The sequence below is a fragment of the Spermophilus citellus genome (genome assembly GCF_964194105.1).
Source record: "Spermophilus citellus genome assembly, chromosome: 6".
Classification (NCBI taxonomy): Eukaryota; Metazoa; Chordata; class Mammalia; order Rodentia; family Sciuridae; genus Spermophilus; species Spermophilus citellus.
The window spans coordinates 27,305,734-27,326,088 of NC_138187.1; the positions used below are offsets into that span (position 1 = coordinate 27,305,734).

The 20,355-nt window shown below is 48.0% G+C and overlaps 1 protein-coding gene across 9 annotated transcripts in view; it reads right to left on the reverse strand.

Moving 5' to 3' along the window:
- Positions 1–1,188: 1,188 nt before the first annotated feature.
- The window catches only part of GTF2I (general transcription factor IIi), a 91,419-nt gene continuing 72,252 nt past the window's right edge, over positions 1,189–20,355 (reverse strand). For 8 of the 9 annotated variants that reach the window (XM_081297921.1, XM_081297928.1, XM_081297925.1 and 5 more), the window contains 16 exons: positions 19,826–19,897; positions 18,751–18,934; positions 17,746–17,804; positions 17,279–17,353; positions 11,821–11,922; positions 11,103–11,168; positions 10,623–10,806; positions 9,542–9,600; positions 9,175–9,255; positions 8,665–8,748; positions 8,081–8,264; positions 6,980–7,008; positions 5,607–5,648; positions 3,710–3,751; positions 3,123–3,198; positions 1,189–2,212 (listed from right to left, as the gene is read on the reverse strand). In XM_081297921.1, the coding sequence (XP_081154047.1) occupies positions 3,140–3,198; positions 3,710–3,751; positions 5,607–5,648; positions 6,980–7,008; positions 8,081–8,264; positions 8,665–8,748; positions 9,175–9,255; positions 9,542–9,600; positions 10,623–10,806; positions 11,103–11,168; positions 11,821–11,922; positions 17,279–17,353; positions 17,746–17,804; positions 18,751–18,934; positions 19,826–19,897 (1,322 nt within the window). In that variant the 3' untranslated portion in view covers positions 1,189–2,212; positions 3,123–3,139. The remainder of the gene's footprint in view (positions 2,213–3,122; positions 3,199–3,709; positions 3,752–5,606; positions 5,649–6,979; positions 7,009–8,080; positions 8,265–8,664; positions 8,749–9,174; positions 9,256–9,541; positions 9,601–10,622; positions 10,807–11,102; positions 11,169–11,820; positions 11,923–17,278; positions 17,354–17,745; positions 17,805–18,750; positions 18,935–19,825; positions 19,898–20,355) is intronic. The other variant, XM_081297922.1, reaches the window with a different exon arrangement.

Here is a 20,355-nt window from a genome sequence, read left to right on the forward strand (position 1 = left end):
GGCAGGCCTGCCCCTCCACGCCTGTCCAGGTCACAGAACATGCAAGAGGTTGGAGGTGCTCCTCACACCTGAAAACGCAGCGGCCTGAGCCTGGGTAGAACGCTCAGGAGACACCTGTCACTAAACCCTAACAGGGGCCTGCGCATAAAGCACACAGGGGCAGACCTCTGGTCTCACAGGGAGGCTGCCCTGCTGTGGGGCGGGGCGGCAGAGCTGGGCACAGGGAAGGCCAAGTTAAAGGAAGCTGAGATCCTCCCAGAGCAGCTGGCCTCCCCATGCGGCTGGCGGTGCCCTCCCTCTGCAGAGAGGGGTCTGGCCTACAAAGCGCTCAATACGCAGGGGCTCCACCTGGAACCCCACCACTTGGGAGGCTGGAGCAGGAAGAGCATGTCATTTCAAGACTAGCAGAGGCAACAGTGAGACCCTGCCTCAAAAAACAAGACAAAGGGGCTGGGGATGTGGCTCAAGTGGTAGCGCCCTCGCCTAGCATGCGTGAGGCACTGGGTTCGATTCCCAGCACCACATAAAAACAAAATATAGTGTGTCTACCTAAAAAACTAAAAAGTATTTTAGCATGGAAATGGAGGGAGACCCTCATTGTTATACAAAATTACATATAAGAGGTTGTGAGGGGAATGGGAAAATAAACAAGGAGAGAAATGAATTACAGTAGATGGGGTAAAGCGAGAAGATGGGAGGGGAGGGGAGGGGGGATAGTAGAGGATAGGAAAGGTAGCAGAATACAACAGTTACTAATAGGGCATTATGTAAAAATGTGGATGTGTAACTGATGTGATTCTGCAATCTGTATTTGGGGTAAAAATGGGAGTTCATAACCCACTTGAATCTAATGTATGAAATATGATACGTCAAGAGCTTTGTAATGTTTTGAACAACCAATTAAAAAAAAAAAAAAAAAAAAAAAAAAAAACCAAACCCAAAGGAAACTGAGCACATCTACCTAAACTACGCTTCTTCCCCCACGGCTGGCACACCCCAGGGAGACTGGAGGAGGACTGGTGTGACAGAGGCCTCAGGAACACGAGGGACAGCTGTGTCCACCCACCAGGTACCACAGGCTCTGGGCAGCACCAACCTGGCCCTCGTCCATAGATCACCTGCCACCACCTCACCCACTGGGCTCCCAGACACTCAGGAAGACACCTCAGAAAGAAATGAAGGGGTGAGTGAAAGGCATGGATGGATTTTATTTATTACCCTATATCTACAATTTAATTTGAGGTAAAATATAAGCAACACATAAAAATGCCTATTTTGCTACCGTGTATATGATTCTCCATGTGAACATCGTGATAAGTAAAGAGAGCGCTATGCCTCCCCGCCTCCAGCTCCACAGCCGGCATCGAGACCCACAGTCCGTGAACTCCTCACACACCAGGACTCTCCTACGTATGGCGCAGAATAGCAAGGGTGCAGAATCAATCAACCTGCTGGCTCTGCTGCCCACTGGTGCCTCAGTGTCCCACGCAGAATTAGAAAATGACAGACGGTGACAGCCCACGCCACAGATTCCGAGGCGCAGCTTGCCTGAGCACTCAGACCCAACCCTGACTCCCAGGCTACGCTTTGGACGAAGCGTAGAGGTGGAAAAGGGATCTGCAGGCCGTCCACCCACGCTGGGCCCCTCATCGACCGTCAGGCGTCCACACGGTGGTTCTCTTCATTATGATAAAAACGCAGGAACCATGATAGATAGCTTAGGAAAAGGTCTAGTCAAATATACAGATGACTACTGTTCACTCGGCCTTCAAGGACAGCGGTGAACAAGGAGCATTTAAATGATTCTTCCAATAGAAAAACTAAAGAACTGACTATCACAGGAATTTTCTTCGCTGCAGAAGCTGAGATGTTCCCATAGGAGATATCTTCTCTCAACTGGAAAATACACACCACGCCGAAGGCTCTGCTGGATACGTCCAAACATCTGCTGAGAGTCGTCCCTGTCATTTCCCTGTCGTGTTCCCAGCATTGCTGAAATCCTTAATATACATTCCAAAGTAAACCAGCCATTCCAAATCTACAGTCACTCTGCTCTTTAATTCAATTCACAGAACTGCTGAAAAAGTAGACATTTCTATCTAAAAGTAGAAAAAAAGGTTTGTATAGAAGGTATTTCTGTTATACAAGTATATTACACAGCTTGGGGCAGTAACAGGTCCAAAAAGCTCTTCTCAACCACTGACACCTTAATCTAAAATGAGAAAGAATAAACAAGAAGACAGGTTAATCTGATTAAAAGGAATTTCACATTCACACATATTAGAACACAGAACTGCAATTTTTGATTACAATTACTTGGACTGAAATGCACTTATGAGGTGACATGAGACCTGAAATCTATGAATTGGCAACAAAAGACAAATTTCAATCAAGTGGCTGGATCCAACAAGCCACAGTCAGGGTCTGCACCTAAGAACCAGCCACAGCCCAGCTGGTTCCGGTAGCCACCAGCGCATGGACAGAGGTGGTTCAGGGGTCCAGGAGGACAGACTCCCATTTTCCTGACTCTTGGTCTAATCTACACCTGGAACAGTAAAACTGGACTTGTAACACAACATGCAGAACTAAGAACGCACCTGAAGCTCCGCCACACTCTGCAAAAACTGTTTGGTATTTTTTTTGGCATCAGGAATTAAACCCAGGGGCACTTAACCACCGAGCGACATCCCCAGCTCTTTCTGTATTTTATTTAGAGACAAGGTCTTGCTAGGGTGCTTAGGGCCTCAATAAGTGGCTGAGGCTGGCTTTGAACTGGAGATCCTCCTAACTCAGCCTCCTGAGCTGCGGGATGACAGGCGTGCGACATGCGCCCGGTTGACTCTTACTACAGGACAGAAGTCCAGTGATAATGCCTCAGAGGAATTCCAGTGGCTGGGGGCACTGGAGCCTTTACCTCTTTGACTCAGACAGGGATGTCGATACAAGGAAAACCTCTGCTTTAAGCTCCTAGCTCAAACAATCCTGCAGACCTTGCACATGGCCTTGCATCCCTGAAGGTGGTGCCCCATCTCCCAGGAGAAGGAAGGACGCTGATGGGCAGATGGACATGCAGCTGGTCTGAATGGACAGGGAACAGCAGAGGGGACGCAGTGGCAACTCACCCTGGGAGGGAAGAGGTCTACCACGTGGGATCTGGTTCTTGCTTGATCTGAGAGTTTCCATCAGTCTCCTTAATTTCTATCAGGAAAAATAAAAGGGTGCTGATCAATCACTGCTAATGAAAGCCTGCCAATTACCCATCCATTCACAACTGACATTAGTTAAATTGTATATTTTATTACTTGTGTTTTCTCTACCTTTTTTTGCAGAGCTTGGGATTGAACCCAGGGCCTTTGCATGCTAGGTAAACCCTCTACGACTAAGCAACATCAACAAGCCCTTGTTACTCGTGTTTTCAAAGAGAAACATCTGATTATGTCTATGCACTCAATGACGACCATTAAGCACCACCTCAGTTACACAGCAGTTATTCAACTGCTCTAGAATTTACCAAAGTTATCTAGGAAAACAAAGGAATAGCAGCCATGGGTCAGCTCTAAATGTCTCCTGGCATAAACTATGACTCTAGTTCACTCACAAACAAAAGAACAAAACCACCACACAGTTTTATAAACAATTTATCATCTGTCCTAATAAAAGCCTTCAGAATCTTCAGACTTTCCCAAGTGGACCACGACCACCCTTTTACCTTCCGTTGCTGGTACTTCCAACTGGCTTGGCTCAGCTGATTCTAAAGAGAAATACATGAAGACATTTTAATAGTGTTCAAAGGATGCTTTCAATTATTTAAGAATCTGGAAAGAGGACAAGGGAGAAACCTTCTAATCTTTGTAAGCAAACCACAAGCCCAAGAAGAAACCAAAACCAGTGGAAACCATAACCAGTGTCTGGGGATTCCACCTAAAACTATTCAACAACATTTTCAAATTCGTACTTTTCTGAGATGTGTTAATAAGTGAGAATATACAACCACACAAATGAAGTCTTCGGTAACAATTTTTTTTTAAATGTTGATGGATCTTTATTTTATTCATCTATTTGATTCTGGTGATGAGAATCGAACCCAGGGGCTCACGCAGGCTAGGCAAGTGCTGAGCCACAACCCAGCCCTTCAGAAGCATTTTTTTAAAAATATTTTTTTTAGATGTTGATGGACTTTTATTTTATTCATTTATTTAGATGTGGTGCTGAGAATTGAACCCATAGCCTCACACATGCTAGGCAAGTGCTCTGCCACCGAGCCACAACTCCAGCCCCTAGAAGCAGTTTTTTGAGGGGGAGTGTGCTGGGAACGGAGCCCAGGGCCTCATACATGCTAAGCACACACCCGAGCAATGCCCCCACAAGTAAATAACAATCTTTTTTTTATTTTTATTTTTTAATTTTTGCAGTATTGTGGATTAAATCCAGGGGTGCTCTACAACTGGGCTACATCCCCAGCCCTTCCTATTTTTTGAGTTAAGGTTTCCCTAAAGTTGCTGCAGCTGTCCTTGAACTTGTTGTCCTCCTGCCTCAGCCTTCTGAGCAGCTGGGATCATAAAGAAGGGCCACCGCGCCCAGCTCCAAGTAACAATCTTTTTTTTGGTACCGGGGATTGAACTTAGGGGTACTCAACTGCCGAGCCACATGCTCAGCCCTATTTTGTATTTTATTTAGAGACTGGGTCTCAATGAGTTGCTAAGCGCCTTGCCGCTGCTGACGCTGGCTTTGAACTTGAGATTCTTCTTTTTTTTTTAAAATTCTTTCTTTTTAATTTCTAGTTGTAGATGGACACAATACTTGTATTTAATTTATGTACTTATTTGTATGCGGTGCTGAGGATGGAACCTAGTGCCTCACACCTGCTAGGCAAGCGTCCTGCCCCGGAGCCCAGCTGGTCACCAATCTTGATGTGGCTGTGAACAGGGAGCAGGAAGCTCCTTCTGTTTTCCATCCATTCTTCCCTGGGTTGCCTTCAATAAAAGCTTTTCATTACTTTCAACAATCTTAACACTAGCAGCCATTCCCCATTTTTGAGGAAATTCAAAAAGACAACTCCTACCCAACACAAGCTGGCTCACTAATTTGCAGCAAGTGCCAGAAAGCGCCAGCAGGAGACAGGTAGGTGGCACATGCCTGTGACTCCAGTGACTTGGGAGACTAGGGGAGGGGGATCTCAAGCTCCAGGACAGCCTGAGTAAAAAGACGAGTCTTTCACCCTGACATTTCCTTCCACTCCCCACACCTTGCAGTTCCTGACCTTACACCTGACCCAGGACAGTGGGCTCAAACGATTTGTGGCCCCCAGTTTTTAGTCAGGACCCACAGCTTGAATTAGTGGAGAAAGAGAGAGAGAGAGAAGAGAGAGGAGAGAGAGGAGAGAGAGAAGACAATGTATGTGTGTGTGTGTGTTTTCACACACACTTGGTGAGCACTCTGTCCCTGAGCCTGAGCCCCAGCCCCAGCTGTGAAAATGTTCTGGGCTTCCAAACACAGGTGTCCAGAAAACCCAGACGGTGTTTGTGTCACACTGCAGAACTGACAGTAGGCCGCAGCTCCAGGGAGCTGCCCCGGCGGGGGACGTTCTGTCCCGTGGCTCCTCTTACCTTGGATCACAGGGCCTTCTGACTCGTTCTGATCAACCAACTCTGAAAAAAAAACAAAAGCAGAGAGCTCAGACAACAACTTAGTATCATCCAGTCACATCTGACGGGTCCATGGGTACAACTCTGCCACATGACAAGAAAGAACAGTGATTAAGGATTCCGGTATATTCCACCAAACCATGAATGTCACAGTAACGACCACAGAACTCCAGTGCCCACTGCTGTACGAGGATGAGCTCAGAACCATGCCCTTTCAACCCAGTTGGGGCAGGCAGCTAGAGACATGCTGCTCCTTGGCTCCTAAACATCATATGAGGGTCAGATGAACTGAGATCCATAAAAAGAATCAAAGGGGAAATCACTGTGGGATTCCCTCAAATGGCAAGGGTCCTAGTGTGACCAGAGCTGAGGTCAAGAAGGCAGGGTGGCCTCTTCTGAGTGACTGCCATCACCACATACTAACACTGCCCAGTAGAAGGCACACTGAGGGGGCCTTGACAGGAGAGGAGCTGGGGCTTCCATCAGGAGCCAGCGAGGACATTATGACTAAGTCACACTCAAAACCCGGAAGGCGAAGAGCCAGACCACATGCCCCCACCAGGGGAGGCCACTCTGCAAAACAGGTGCCAACAGCCCCAGCTGCTCAGTTTCCGGGTGACGGGGACCCACAGAGCGTAGCCCTGGGGTGGCTGGCTTCTAGGGAATGAACACAGAGCAGATGGAGCTCGGGAGAGAACAGCGACTCTAATCAGAAAAGATGGAGAAACTCTGAAGGGTCTCAGAAAAGAATGGGCACCACGTTCACAACCTGCAGTGATGAAGTCAACAGCACAGCGCAGAACAGACCAGCAGATCCACAGTGCTCCGAGCACTCCTGATGACATGGACATAGGGCACTGGGAGGACACCCACATTTGTCTACTGAGCAGCATGCGAGCCCACGTGGGCAAGTCAAATCACAGTTTGTGGCCTATGCCGTCAGTGACATCCTGCCCTGCGGTCTGTGACACCACACACAGACGCTGAGGGTCGGGCACCTACTTATGGCCTCCGCTGCAAAGCTTTCCTTATGGAGCCAGTCAGTGAACAGTCGGGCCACACCGCCCTGCTGCGCCCGCTCAGCTCTGCGCCCACCATGGGGGTGCCCAACACGGCCGAACCACGCAGGCTCGCTGACCCACTTTAAACTGTTTACATACCATGAATAAGTCATTTAAATCTGAAACATCCAAAATGGGGTCTATCCTATCACTCATGACCAAGCTTGCCGAGGGTTAAAACAGTAAGATACGCGCCCCAATGAGCACCCACCACCCACCACCACCAACTCCGGGATCCCAGCAACATACCACCAGAATCTGTGAGATACTCACGGTTATTAATCACGAGTCCGGGAAATGGTCTAAAGAGAGAAACAAATCACATTTTAACAGTACAAGAATACCTGTACATTCAACTAACACTTAACCTGTGTCACTAATTATCCACTACTTTATAATCTTTTAGAAGAGATGGGTGTGACAGGCACAATGCCAATGACTCCTGAGGCTGAGGCAGGAGGATCACAAGTTCAAGGCCAGCCTCAGTAACTTCGTGAGGCCCTGTCTCAAAATAGAAAATAAAAAGGACAGGGGACGTGGCTCAATGGTAAAGCACCCTTGGGTTCCAATGCCTAGTTTAACCAAAAAAAAAAAAAATCATGTACGTGCGCACGTGTATCAGGCATATGTGTGCAGGAACACACACACACCACTGTCATAAAATGCTCCACTTAAGTGGAGACAGCAAAAATATGAGCAGAGACAGGAACAGAGAACCCAGTGATGGCTACTGGGAAGGCGTTGCTCAGTCTCTGGCTGCTGAGGACATGAGTGCAGGAAAAAAGGCCCGGGGTGCCTGGGGCCTGCCCTGAGGAACCTGCGTTGCCAGAGACAGGGCCGTGGCAGCGAGTGATGGGCTGAGGTGGCTAGGAGGGAGGGGGTCACTGTGGGATACAAGGAGCTGGTGCTCTAGAAGGGACGACATCACTCCATCTCGCAGGGGGAGAAACAGAAGTGATGTGGCTACAAATGGCTGGTTTGAGCCCAGACCGTGTGCCGTGAAGCCCACAAGGACACGCCACGATGGTGACACTGCAGGCCTCGTGGGCCCCAGTGTCTCCCTGCCAGCTACGCACACTTCCCACTGTAGCCGGAGAGCAGACAGAGGGTACGCAGTCAGAGCTGGCAGGCGGGATGGGGGCTACAGGCCTCCCGTGATCTGCCAATGGCTTGCCTAAGAACTGGAGAGGAAGCCAGCGCAGGGACAGGGCACCGGTCCGCCTGCTCGAGGCTCTGGGATTGATGCCCAGCACTGAACAAAACAAACATCCATCGCTCCTCACTCAGGACCCCACACAACTCATGGGGCAGGGGTATGTCTGAGCCTGGCCATCTCTAGACTTGCCCCTGTGACTAAGCAGGGACCCCACTTACCTAATGACTGTGAACTTGATGAACTCAGCAGAATCTAAGATCCTCCTCATGGAGCTTATCTCCAGGTAGCTGGGGGCTTTGAAGGACACCCCGGGGGGCATGCCATCCACCACCACACACCCAGGGTTGATGGTGATCTTCCTGTAGGGCACCTTCACAGGGAAGCCCATGCCGATAGCTTCGCCTGTAACGAGGCAGCAAGAAGCAGAGGACCTCATACCTGACACCGACTTTAAGAGCACAAAGTAGCATGCGCTGCCAAGGCCACCCTGTCTGCTAACTAAGTTCTCTGTATTCAGCAAACAAACAGGAGCCTTGAGGTTATTAACTTTGATACAGACCACTAATAGAACAATACAATAAAAATTTTCTTATTGGAGCAATTTTTAAAATTTTACTTCTTTTCCATCAGGAGGTTATGACTACATGACAACAGTCTACTGAACAGACCTTCTTAAAACACAACCTCCAGACTGGGGAGTAGCTCAGGGGAGAGCACCCTGGGGTTCAATCTCCAGTACTGGGGATCGGGAGGGAGGGGGATCCCTGGTTTCCTGCAAAGTATCTCACGATACAACACCCACCGAATTTCCGACTGAAGAGGTCGTTCACTTGCTCGCGCAGCTGTCTTGCTTTCTCAACTTTTGACAGTCTCTCATTGTCATCATCTGAAAACAGTCCAGAGAAAACTCAAAACTTAAAAATGCACTTTTAATTTCAAGTAGATCACGAGGAGCTCTGTTAGTCTCTGGAGCACTTCAGTCCTGTGAACAAGTTACAACCCGAACTGAAAATAACTGAAAGTGCTGCGTCCCTGTTCCAATGACGACAGGTGCTGTGCAGGGCAGAGGGACACAGGAAAAGCCCCAAGTGTGCAGCCTAGAAGCACCAACAAGCCATGGGACCCAAGCCCTGGCAGGCAAAGCACAGAGCACAGTACTGGTTGAGGGTCTCTGCGGGACCCGGGGACACAGGGCGACCTGTAGGATGTGGGACCTCCCTGAGTGACTAGGACAAGTCCCAGTAACCTGCGCTCAGAGACCCGGAAAAGCCACAGAGACCCACAAACCACGATGAAGGCAGAGAAAGGATACCTGGAATTGTCACTTGAATGATGTTCAGATCCTCCACACCTGACGCAGTTGTGTTAACATTGGGCGACGAATTTATTTTTCCTTAGGTTGAAAATTTAAGATTAGAGATTAAGGAGAACAAACAGCACCAACGTTTTCTCTAGGGACCTGAAGGTGAGGAGCTCCCCTCCAGCAGATGGCACAGGGCCTCGGGCCTCAGGGAAGTTTCCTCCCCTCTAGCCACACTCTGGGTTCCACCCGGGTTTGACCATTCCCACTAAGGCCTGTTCTCATTGCGAGCACTGCCACTCAGCACTTGATCCAAAAGACCCGGAAACCAATACCCGCCCTGTGGGGAGAGCACTGCAGCCGTCCGGGGGACACTCACTGGGTGGGCTCTTGGAGGAGGAGGTACTCTCCTTGATCGCCGTCTCAAACATCTCTGGTCTATATGCAAGAGAGAAAACATGGCTAACCCAGGGTAAAAGTCATCACCGACAATTAAATAAATAAGATTTTAGAAGCCCTGTGCAAGCAGATTCAGCTCCTAACCATAAACAGAAACAATGTGGTTCCATGAAGAACACATCTCAAAAAGCCCAATGACACCTGAGTTGACACCCACCCATCCCTCTGCTCAAACCCATTAGTGTCCTAGTTTGACTTTGCATTCTTCCCATGCTGGGGGCATGTCCATGAGAGAATCAGGGCAAGATGCGAGAATGAAAACAGGAAAAGCCCCAAGTGTGCAGCCTAGAGACACCGACAAGCCTTGGACCCGAGCCCTGCATATCCTCTTGGGAAGCAGCAGCCTTACTGCCAAACCTCTAGGACAGGGCCTACAGGGCAGCGAACAGTCATGAAGTGTGGCAACGCCAGCTCTGATTGACACGGCAAAACCATGTTGCCCAAAAGTACACTTGTACCTAGTAGGACTTCATTTTTGGGACTAAACTCAGGGGCATGTGACCACTGAGCCACATCCCCAGCCCTATTTTGTATTTTATTTATAGACAGGGTCTTGCTGAGTTGCTTAGCACCTCACTTTTGCTGAAGCTGGCTTTGAATTAATGATCCTCTTGCCACAGCCTCTCAAGCTGCTGGGGAGGCTGTTATATAAATGTATATCAATAATTCCAATTATTCCCATCTATTTCAATTAGCCTAATTAATTCATAGATGGTCAGGCAAACATAGGTGAAGTTAAAAATACTGTTTAAATTGCAGGGGGAAAAAAAGACCTTTGAAAACCTGAACCACTGGTAAGAGTTAGCAGCACCACCCCATAGAAACCTGAGTGTGAGCACCTTCTGGTAGAGGACCTGCTCCCTCTATGTACCTTGGTAACTCACTAAGGAAAAGGCAAGCTGCATGAAAGGAGGCTGGAGGGCTATTTTGACCTTGGTATCAGAGTCCCAGAACAAAGGGGAAACCATGTGCCTGTCCCTGGCTTCACTGTATTTGCTTACTTCTTAATGATGAATTTGATCTTGGCCTTGTTGCGCAGTATCTTCTCCAGCCTTGGAATGCCAAAGGTAGAGGGCCTTCGGAAGGGCACGCCCTCGGGTAGGCCTTCCACATAGAAGTCCTCCGGGAAAGACTCGAACAATGCAAATGGCACCTTCACCGCCTGCTTAAGGCCAAGAGCTTCACCTGTGGGACGCACACGACAGACAGTTCGCGCCTCTCCCCCTGCACACTATTCACCTTCAGCTCTAGGGATGCACTGTGAACATTTCACAGACACTGGAGCCATCTTTACTCAAAAACACAACTTAGTTTTAGAAAGCATCCTTTGATGTCTTACAAGGTGCCCAGTAAAATGATAGAAACTGAAACTTGAAAAACCCACAGATTTCCAGAGATAATAACACTTAATAACTCTGCTCCCTGTCTTAGATTTATTGAAAGCTACTTTATATTTCAGTAAGGTTTCAAAATAAACCTACCACATTTTTCATTGAAAAGATTCTCGACTTTCTGCTTCAGGTCTGTGATCTTGGCGTTCCAGGCCTCTGCAGAGAAACACGTGGTTAGAGTGTCGTTCACGGTCACAGACAGGGTTGCTCACCTTTCACTGTGTAGCTTTAGGAGGCACAAAGTAAACAGTCCTCAGTTTCTAACACGTCCCGGGCTGGCAGCACACCCACCCTGCTACACTACAGAAGTGTTTGACTGCAACACTGACACCCTGGCTGAAATGACATGCACTGAAATAAACAAGAAATGAACCCATTCCCAATACAGCGTCTATCTGAGCACAGGTGAGGAGCTGACGCTGATGGTCCTCACAACTCCAACGTGGGAAGGCAGTGCTGTCTCTGTTTTACAAATGGCACCAGAGAAGCGGAGGCCCAGAAAGCTAGCTGCAGACAGCCAAGTTCCAGCCCTTCCCGCTGCTCAACTTGGAGGCGGTTTAAGATCACAGCAACTGAGAAGGTGCGGCCCTACTGCCATCATAAGGGCCTCACCTGCTGCCTGACACGCGTCCTTTAAGGCCAGACTAGACATGGGGGTGATCAGCAGCGTGAGCTCACACATAGGTCAGACAGTTGGCAACCTTCATCACGGCCGGTGCCAACTTACCACAAAAAGCAGTGGGTCACCTGGACCAAGAGGCATTCCTTTGTGTAATGCGGTGAAGTGAGAAAACCACGACACACTTACCAAAGGAAAACTCTCTCCCACGAGGCTTGAAGGGAACGTTGGAGCCATTAGTCTGGGTGGGAGTTCGAACGGTGGAGGTCTGAGGGTTATTGTTGTTAGAGCCTGAAGGAAAGTCAAGAAAAACCATGACTGACATCTGATTAATCCTACTATGTAGTACCTCTGGTCCAGTCCAGCCTGTGCCAGAAACAGCCAAGTCTGGACGACAATGGCCATGCCTGCTGGTCATAGCCCATCTCTGCTCCCTCCCTATCACCTGGCACTTCTCAGACATCTACTCAGACACTGCCCAGCTCAGGAAGGAGTGGGAGTGAAGTGTCTGACAGGCTATGTGTGGTGCACGCACACAGTGGCGCTCCCTGGAGGAGTGTCTGCCACCAGGCACCAACACACAGCAAGGAGCGCCGAGGAGATGCAGAAGCAGGGTCCCCACGTACCACAGGTGGGCACAGAAGAGGTGCAGCTGACGCTGTAAGTCCTTGAAAAATGCAGAACTTACCAAGGACGCCCATCTACCTCTGGCCACGTTACCAGAGAACTGATGGTAGGACCAGAACAGGAAGCAGAACAGGGCTTTGTACACCTCGGTGCACGGCAGCTTTTAAAAAAAACTTATGAACTATTTCTTTCTGGAATTTTCCAGTTAATATTTTTGGACCATGGTTAACCATAGGTAACAGAAACTGAGTAAAGAAAAACCGCAAGGAGAACAGCTATGCAGGACAGACCCACGCGGGGTAGCACGGTCATCTACGAAACCAGGTACTGGCCACGTGGTCCCTGGGGACCACTTTTCCAGCCATGTCTCGCAGAGGCACAGAGCCAGAGGGGCCGGCAGAGGAGCACAGTAGGGCCGCGCACGGTGGGCGTCACCACTGCCTGCGCTTTCTCTCTTGCTTGGGTCCCAACCTCTCACGTCTAGTCTTACTTGTTCTGAAAAAAAGCAAGTTATTTTGTATATTTGCTATTCTTTATTAATGTTTGGTTTTTATGGAATTTCTGAGACATAATATTTGTGTGTGGGGTGCAGCCAGGTGACAGGGACACGGCGTGGAAAACCCAGCCAGGGCACAGCACCTCCAGCTCCTGGGCAGGGGTCTTCTGTGGGGAGCGTCCCAATACCCCAGCCTGAAATACAATCCTGAAACATGCCCTGGATTCTTCTCACCAAGCGTTACCCACAGGACTGGGCGGAGGCTCAGCAGCAGGGCACTTGCCTAGTGTGCGCGAGGCCTGGTTCAAGCCGCCCCACAGCCACGCTGTGCTGCTACAGAACACAGAACCCACAGGTCTCCTCTCACCACTTTAATGCCCGTACTAAGGCCGGCGGCCAGCACCTCCCTTCCACACAGCGAGGACACGAGGCGCTCCCCTCCTGCACGTGGCCTGTTTTGCCCAACAAGAGGAATTCCACTCCTCCTCGTCACTGCGCACGGCAGGACTTCACTCATTTTGCGGCCCAGTATTCCCCCATGATGAGACAGTACCACAGCACAGTGCTCACAACCCTTGTCAGGGTCAGGGCTCAGGCGGGGAGTTGGAGTTGATGTCATAGGCCAAGGTTCAGCTGGGTGAGGTCAGGTGCTCTGGCAATGACGACAACGACACAATGACATGAACGTACTGAATGCTGCAGAAGTACACGCTTGGAGAAGTGGCCACACTGGTAAGCTCTGTGCTGTGTATTGATCACCACATTTTTTTTTTTTTTAACGGAGGAAGAAAAATGGAGGACAGGCAGACAGCCCAGCCTAGAGGAGCCTCTAAACAGGAGGCCAAACCCTGGGCCAGAGACATGTTGCTCAGGTCCATCCACGCGGAACATCAGATAGAAAATAAAAGAACAGCCGGTGGCTGGCGGCTGTGCGGAAAGTGAGGAGGGACAGCCAGTGGAGTGGTCAGAGGCCCCTGGAGCCAGCTCTGGAGTCAGAGTGAGATGACACATAATTGGCCCACTCGAACCACCGAATAGGGAGACTTCACAGCAAACAAATGCCATCTCAATTTTTTTAAAAACCTGAAGCATTAAACACTATGCTTAGTCCTGTTTTATAGAGCACGAAAAGTTGAGTTTAAATAATTCTCCAGAGAATCCCAGGTCTGAATTCAATCTCTATATATTTCATTTCATTATTTTCAGTTCTTTTTTTTTCCTTTGAACTACAATATTCGGGCTAAAATCTGTTATGAAGCTGGGCATCAGGGCACAAGCTGGGAATCCTGGCGACTCAGCAGGCTGAAGCAGAGTGTCCCAGTCAAAGCCAGCCTGAGCCCCTGAGAAGCCCTGTCTCCACGCCCAGCACTGCGCTACCCCGAGCATGTCCACCCCACCAGGAGCTCTTGACGGAGGGTGCCAGCTGGGTGGATGCGGCCCCTCCACTCCTCACACGTGTCCTACATGGATACAGACAAGAGGACAGGAGCACCAGGGTTCTAATGCACACAGGAAGGGAGGCCAAGTGAATCCCAGAGAAATCCTTTATCTTCTTCCAGCTACGGAGCCCACACATTGGGACAAGCCTGCCTTCAAAATCATCTTTTTTTTAAATTTTTTAAAAATTTTTTATTTTTTTTAGTTCTCGGCGGACACAACATCTTTGTTGGTATGTGGTGCTGAGGATCGAACCCGGGCCGCACGCATGCCAGGCGAGCGCGCTACCGCTTGAGCCACATCCCCAGCCCTCAAAATCATCTTAATGTGAGGAAAACAAACGCTCCTGCTGAAGTCAACACCGCCTGCCAGGGACACAAAACTGCTGCCCTGGGAGCCGGGGTGGCGCAGCCCTGCCCCTGTCATGTTCCACAAGCTGTGTTTCTCTATTTTTCTGGCCAAGAGTTTACAATTAAGTAAGCTTTGTTTCAACAGGATGAACAGACAAAAGCTAAAAACCACACGCCAGAGTGACATCCAGAAGCCTACCTACTATTACAAATCAATCTTTTTTTTTTTTTTTTTTTTGGACTGGGGATTGAAGCACTGAGCCACACCCCAGTCCTATTTTTTATTTTTTTATTTAGAGACAACGTGTCACTGAGTTGCTTAGGGCCTGCCAAGGTGCTGAGGCTGGCTTTGAACTCACAATCCTCCTGCCTCAGCCTGCAGAGCCACTGGGATTACAGGCATGCGCCTCTGCGCCCGGCTATGAATCAACCCATCTCCCCAGGCAGTGCCCATACATGGGGGCATGTCCACAGCCCGCTTCACTTTTTCCCAAACTTACATTTAACACCCAGAGGTTAATCCATTCGAGCCATGGCACCAGCACAGCACCCAGTGACTTTACACTGGAGCCAGAGGGACAGAAACAAATGGTAAACTGGAATGCCCTTGAGGGCAGCTGTCCTCCCTGTCCTGAGCTGTTCTTGGTGTTCTCAGTGTTTTTTTTTAAAGGATGATTTTTTTTTTTTTAAAGAGAGAGTGAGAGAGGAGAGAGAGAGAGAGAGAGAGAGAGAGAGTGAGAGAGGAGAGAGAGAATTTTTAATATTTATTTTTTAGTTCTCGGCGGACACAGCATCTTTGTTGGTATGTGGTGCTGAGGATCGAACCCGGGCCGCACGCATGCCAGGCGAGCGCGCTACCGCTTGAGCCACATCCCCAGCCCCTCTCAGTGTTTTTAAATGAGACTTTTTAACTCACCTAGGGCTCATGGACTCGATCTCTCATTGCTTGAGAAATACACATGGCTGTTTATATTTCTGCCCTTTCTGCTCTTGTAGAGCACCTTGCCTTGTCCCCAGGGATGTGTCCCCACTCGAACACCAAGCCTGTAGCTACACTCACCACCTCACCTGTCCTCCTCCGTTTCTTCTCTTTTCCTCACTCTAACCACTAATCTAAGCCTCCTTCAGTGGCCTTCCTCACCAACACATCACCGGTACACGGCAGGGACCAGTCGCCTCAGAGGCCCCGGTGCTGTGACCTGGAGCCAGATGGCCCAGGCCCGCAGGCACTGAGATAGTGAGCATAGCTGGGAACAGTACATGCGCATGCTCCCAGAGCAGGGAGCAGGACTGTGGACCTGGCCATTGGCACTTCCCTCTAAGGAAGACCTGCTGTGTGCCCTGCCTGGTGATAATCCTCTCCTGTCTCCCTGTGCACTCGTGTTCCCCGAGGCACTGTCACGGCTCACAGAACACAAGCCGTGGTGAACTCAGGCCTAGGTCTGCCTGGCGGCCGAGTGTGTCACTTTAGTAAGGAACAGCACATGCACTTTCAAAGCAGTCACGAGTTCCTTCAGGGAAAGAAAGGTCGTGTGTGCAGGAGAGATCGCCCTCAGATTAATCCAAAGGGAGAAAGAGGACTGAGTCTATTTGTGATTCTTGGCATTTGTGAACACAAATTTTTAATCTGGTAATGGCGAACATGAATGAACTGTGCAGGATGCCTGATGTCCTTCACATGAGAAAACAGGTCCTCAGTGTGCTGTAGACCTAAACGGGGACCCATGCTCCGCTTGATAGCAGCACTTTCTTTTTTTAAATATCTGTAGTTGTGGATGGACAAAATACCGTTATGTAATTTTATGTGGTGCTGAGGATCAAACCCAGGGCCCTACACATGCGTGGGAAGCGCTCTACTACCGAGTCACAATCCCAGCGAAAATAGCAGCACTTTTTAAAAAAAAATTATTATTATTATTATTAGTTTTTTAAGTGGACACAATATCTTTATTTTTCATTTATGTGGTGCTGAGGATCAAACTCAGTGCCTTAAGCATGCTAGCCAAGCACTCTCCCACTGAGCCAAACCCCAGCTCCATGCAGCAATTTCTTAATGCAAAACTGAAAACTAAGGCCTGGTGCAGGGGCACACGTCTGTAATCCAGCAGCTCAGGAGGCTGAGGCAGGAGGATCACAAGTTCAAAGCCAGCTTCAGCAAAAAGTGAGGCGTGAAGCAACTCAGTGTGACCCTGTCTCTGAATAAAATACAAAACAGGTCTGGGATGTGGCTCAGTGGTTAATGCCCCTGGGATCAATCCCTGGTAACAAAACAACAAAAAATAAAAACCCAGGACAAAAAGAATCCTCCCAATGCAGTTATTTCCTTCTCATTAATGCAGAGGCAGCAGGCAACACTCCTGCGTAGCAGCGGCTGAGGAACATGTACGGTGCTTTGTTGAGTATTTTAACACCATGGAAATGAGAAGACAAGAGACCCAGTTGGAGAAGAGAGAAGAAAGGCAACTTGAGGACATAGTAAAAACTATTTTAATCCAAAGCACTACTACTTAAACTATCCCTAAATTTCCCCGGGGGGGGGGGGGGGGAGGCAAAAAGAGGGTGAAAAAGATAAGGGAAAAACTCCATGTGCTACTTTCTCCATTTTTTTTATTTTAATTAAAAAACATTCTGAAATTGACCAGGTCTATAAAAACTCATTTGCATAAAACTACAACTAGTGAACTCACATAACTAGTACACTTCAGAATCAACAGAACTTGCCAAGGAATGGCCTTACCTTCCACCGTGACCTCAATTTCAGGAACCTTTGAGTTACTCCCAGGGCTCCGTGGTCTTTTGGGGGACTGCAATGCTGTAAAATAAGACACGATTACTTTTGTATATTGTTTAAAAAAATTATAGAAGGGGATGCTTTATAAAAGCAGAGTATTAAAATTCATACAGTTTGGTTCTTTTCAAAGAAACCTGAAGAATTAAACTGGTAGTGTAATCCTCCATTGAGTCTCAACAAAGCTGTGGAAACACGAATGAAGGAGGATTGCAAACATGACATTTTCAATGAAATGTAAAGAAAAAAGAAAAAGAGAGAGAGAGAGAGAAAGAACAAGAGGAACATTAAATAAAATACCTAAATGACAAATAAACCAAACCCCACAAGATGGTGCATGCTCAAGTCTGACATAAGGAACTTGACAAGGAAGGTTCCAGAGCACTGAGCACGGGAAAGAGCCACACGCCTCTTACCTTTAGTGTTTACTTTGCCGGCCATTCCAGGAGGCAGGTAGGAAACGACCAGCTCAGGTCTGGAAAGAAAAGTCAGAATCAGGACACAGAGTCGGATGGTGGGCCACAGTTAGTGTAAATGACCACGACCAGTGGTTCTGGGTATGTGTATTCGTGTGTGAGTGGTGCTGGGGGCTGAACAGGGCCTTGGGCATGCAAGGAAAGCACCCGATAAACTAAGCTACAGCCCCAGCCCACAATCAGTGTTTTTGAAAAATAAAATTTAAAACTAAATTAGTTTCTTCAACCACTGTAGCTCTGCAAGAAGGTAAAGAAGAACTTGGGTCAACAATGTTCAGCCATCATAAGATGTATCAGGAACAACACAGCATATGGCATCCATACCAGGCAGTGGGACACACCTGTCACCTCCCCAGCAACTACAGGCCCAAGGCTGGCCTCTAATTTTCAAAACAGAAGGAGAAAAAAAAAAAAAAAAGATTTGCAGACAGGTGCACGCCTATAATCCCAGCAGATCAGGAGAGAAAGCAGGAGGATCGCAAGTTCACAGCCAGTCTCAACAAAAGTGAAGCCCTAAGCAACTCAGTGAGACTCTGTCTCAAATACAAAAATAGGGGCTGGGGATCTGGCTCAAGCAGTAGCGTGCTCACCTGGCATGCACAGGGTGCTGGGTTCGATCCTCAACACCACATAAAAATAAAATAAAGATATTGTGTCCACCGAAAACTAAAAAATAAAGACTAAAAGATTCTCTCTCCAAAAAAAAAAAAAAAAGGGGTGGAGATGTGGCTCAGCGGTCAAGTGCTCCTGAATTCAATCCTCAGTACCAAAAAAAAAAAAAAAAAAAAAAAAAGAAGATTTGCAGAGGAAATAGATAACGATAGGATTTCAGCCCAGAGCCAGGATTTCCCAGCATGGACTTCAAAGTCCCACACTTCTAAGAAAAAAAGTTAAGTAGAAATACTTCACCAATTCCAAAAAGGGCTGAGGTAGCCAATGACTTACTTTTTAACAACAAACTTAATTTTATTGCTCCCACGGACAATCCTTTCAAGTCGAGGAATTCCAAACCAGGTGGGGCTTCGGAAGGGAATTCCTTCTGGCAAACCCTCCACATAGAGGAACTCGGGGTTGGATTCGAACACAGGGTATGGTACTTTCACTGCCTCTGTAAGTCCAAGAGCTTGAGCTGAAAAGAGTAGGAGAACGTTACTTGTGGTGGAAAAAAACCTCACCTTGTTTTATTTGTGGCGACTTACTATGTTCTGCACATATTTAAGTCGCCACAAATATGTCCCTACAATCTACTCACATCCCCCTTAAGACTGAAGGCAATAGGCTTAGTATGCTGTGAAATCTGAGAATCATCCTAAAACCTACGTACTTTCTAGAGAAGCATTTTAACACTCTAAATCAGAAGGAGGACCACAGTTGTGCTGTCAATCAAAATGGCCTCTGTGCTCTGGGCCCAGCAGAGGCACCTCCGGCCTCAGGACTGTCCTCCAGGTGGAAGCTGGCTACTGAAGCACACAAGAAGTTCAGGTCACATTTGTGCAGCACTCACAGCCGAGTGGCCAGAGGCAGAGGACACAAGGCTCCTCCTCAAGGACACAGCCACCAACACTAGGTATTACATGATGGACAGGAACGCCCAGGACACTCTAGCTCCCCACTCCTTACTTCCTTCTCCATGACAGACAGACCCAATCAACTGAACACTCTTTCTTGCTGAGCCTCCTCAGAATCCTTCAAGACAGCGCACCAGGAAACCGCTGTCAACAAATCTAAGTTGAAACAAATGAGGAGACCTATTTGCCACGCAGGTGTTAGCCAGATCAGAAGTAGAGACAATGGGTCTGAGATTCCCCCACTCCTCCCTTCTCTCCCACAGTGACATTCGAGAACACTGCAGCCAAAAGAAATAATGATTTGCTTGGGTTATGTACCAAGTTTAGAGGAGAAATAAACACTATCACAAACTTCTGGAACTTTCTGTAGGTCCTGAACTTTTAATTTATTCAGAACATGGCCTTCATTTGTTTTTAAGCTCAGGAAGACATAACCAATGTGTTCTACTTACCAAATTTCAAATTAAAAATTTCTTCTACTTGCTTCCGTAGCTTGGTAATTCTAACATTCCAATCTTCTTTGACTGGGGAAAAAAATTAGATGTAATCAATTACATTAGATGTAGACACAAGAATGGAGATAATTTGTTTCCACTGATGCCCTTAATTTTGGTTTAAAAACAAAAACCCTGGGTAGTAAGGAAAAGAAGGCTTTCCTGTATTTGTCAAGCATGAGAAGTGATGCAGGAAGGAGAATTCAAATTTAAATTTATGTTGTAAATGACGAAAAACCTATTCTTGCAAGAGCACTCAAAACTCATGGTTTTCTTAAATCCCTTCTTGGTGCTGCATCAGGACACGTACAAGATATACCCGACTCTCATGCTGGTCACCTTGGTATTCACAAAGATGATTTCGAAAATTCAGGGACACCCAAGGCAAACTTGGGATTTACCTTGCCGTCCACATTCCTTTCCTGGCACATGGAACGCCACAGAAGACTGCACATGGCTATTTACAGATCCTTGACAATTGGTGTCCC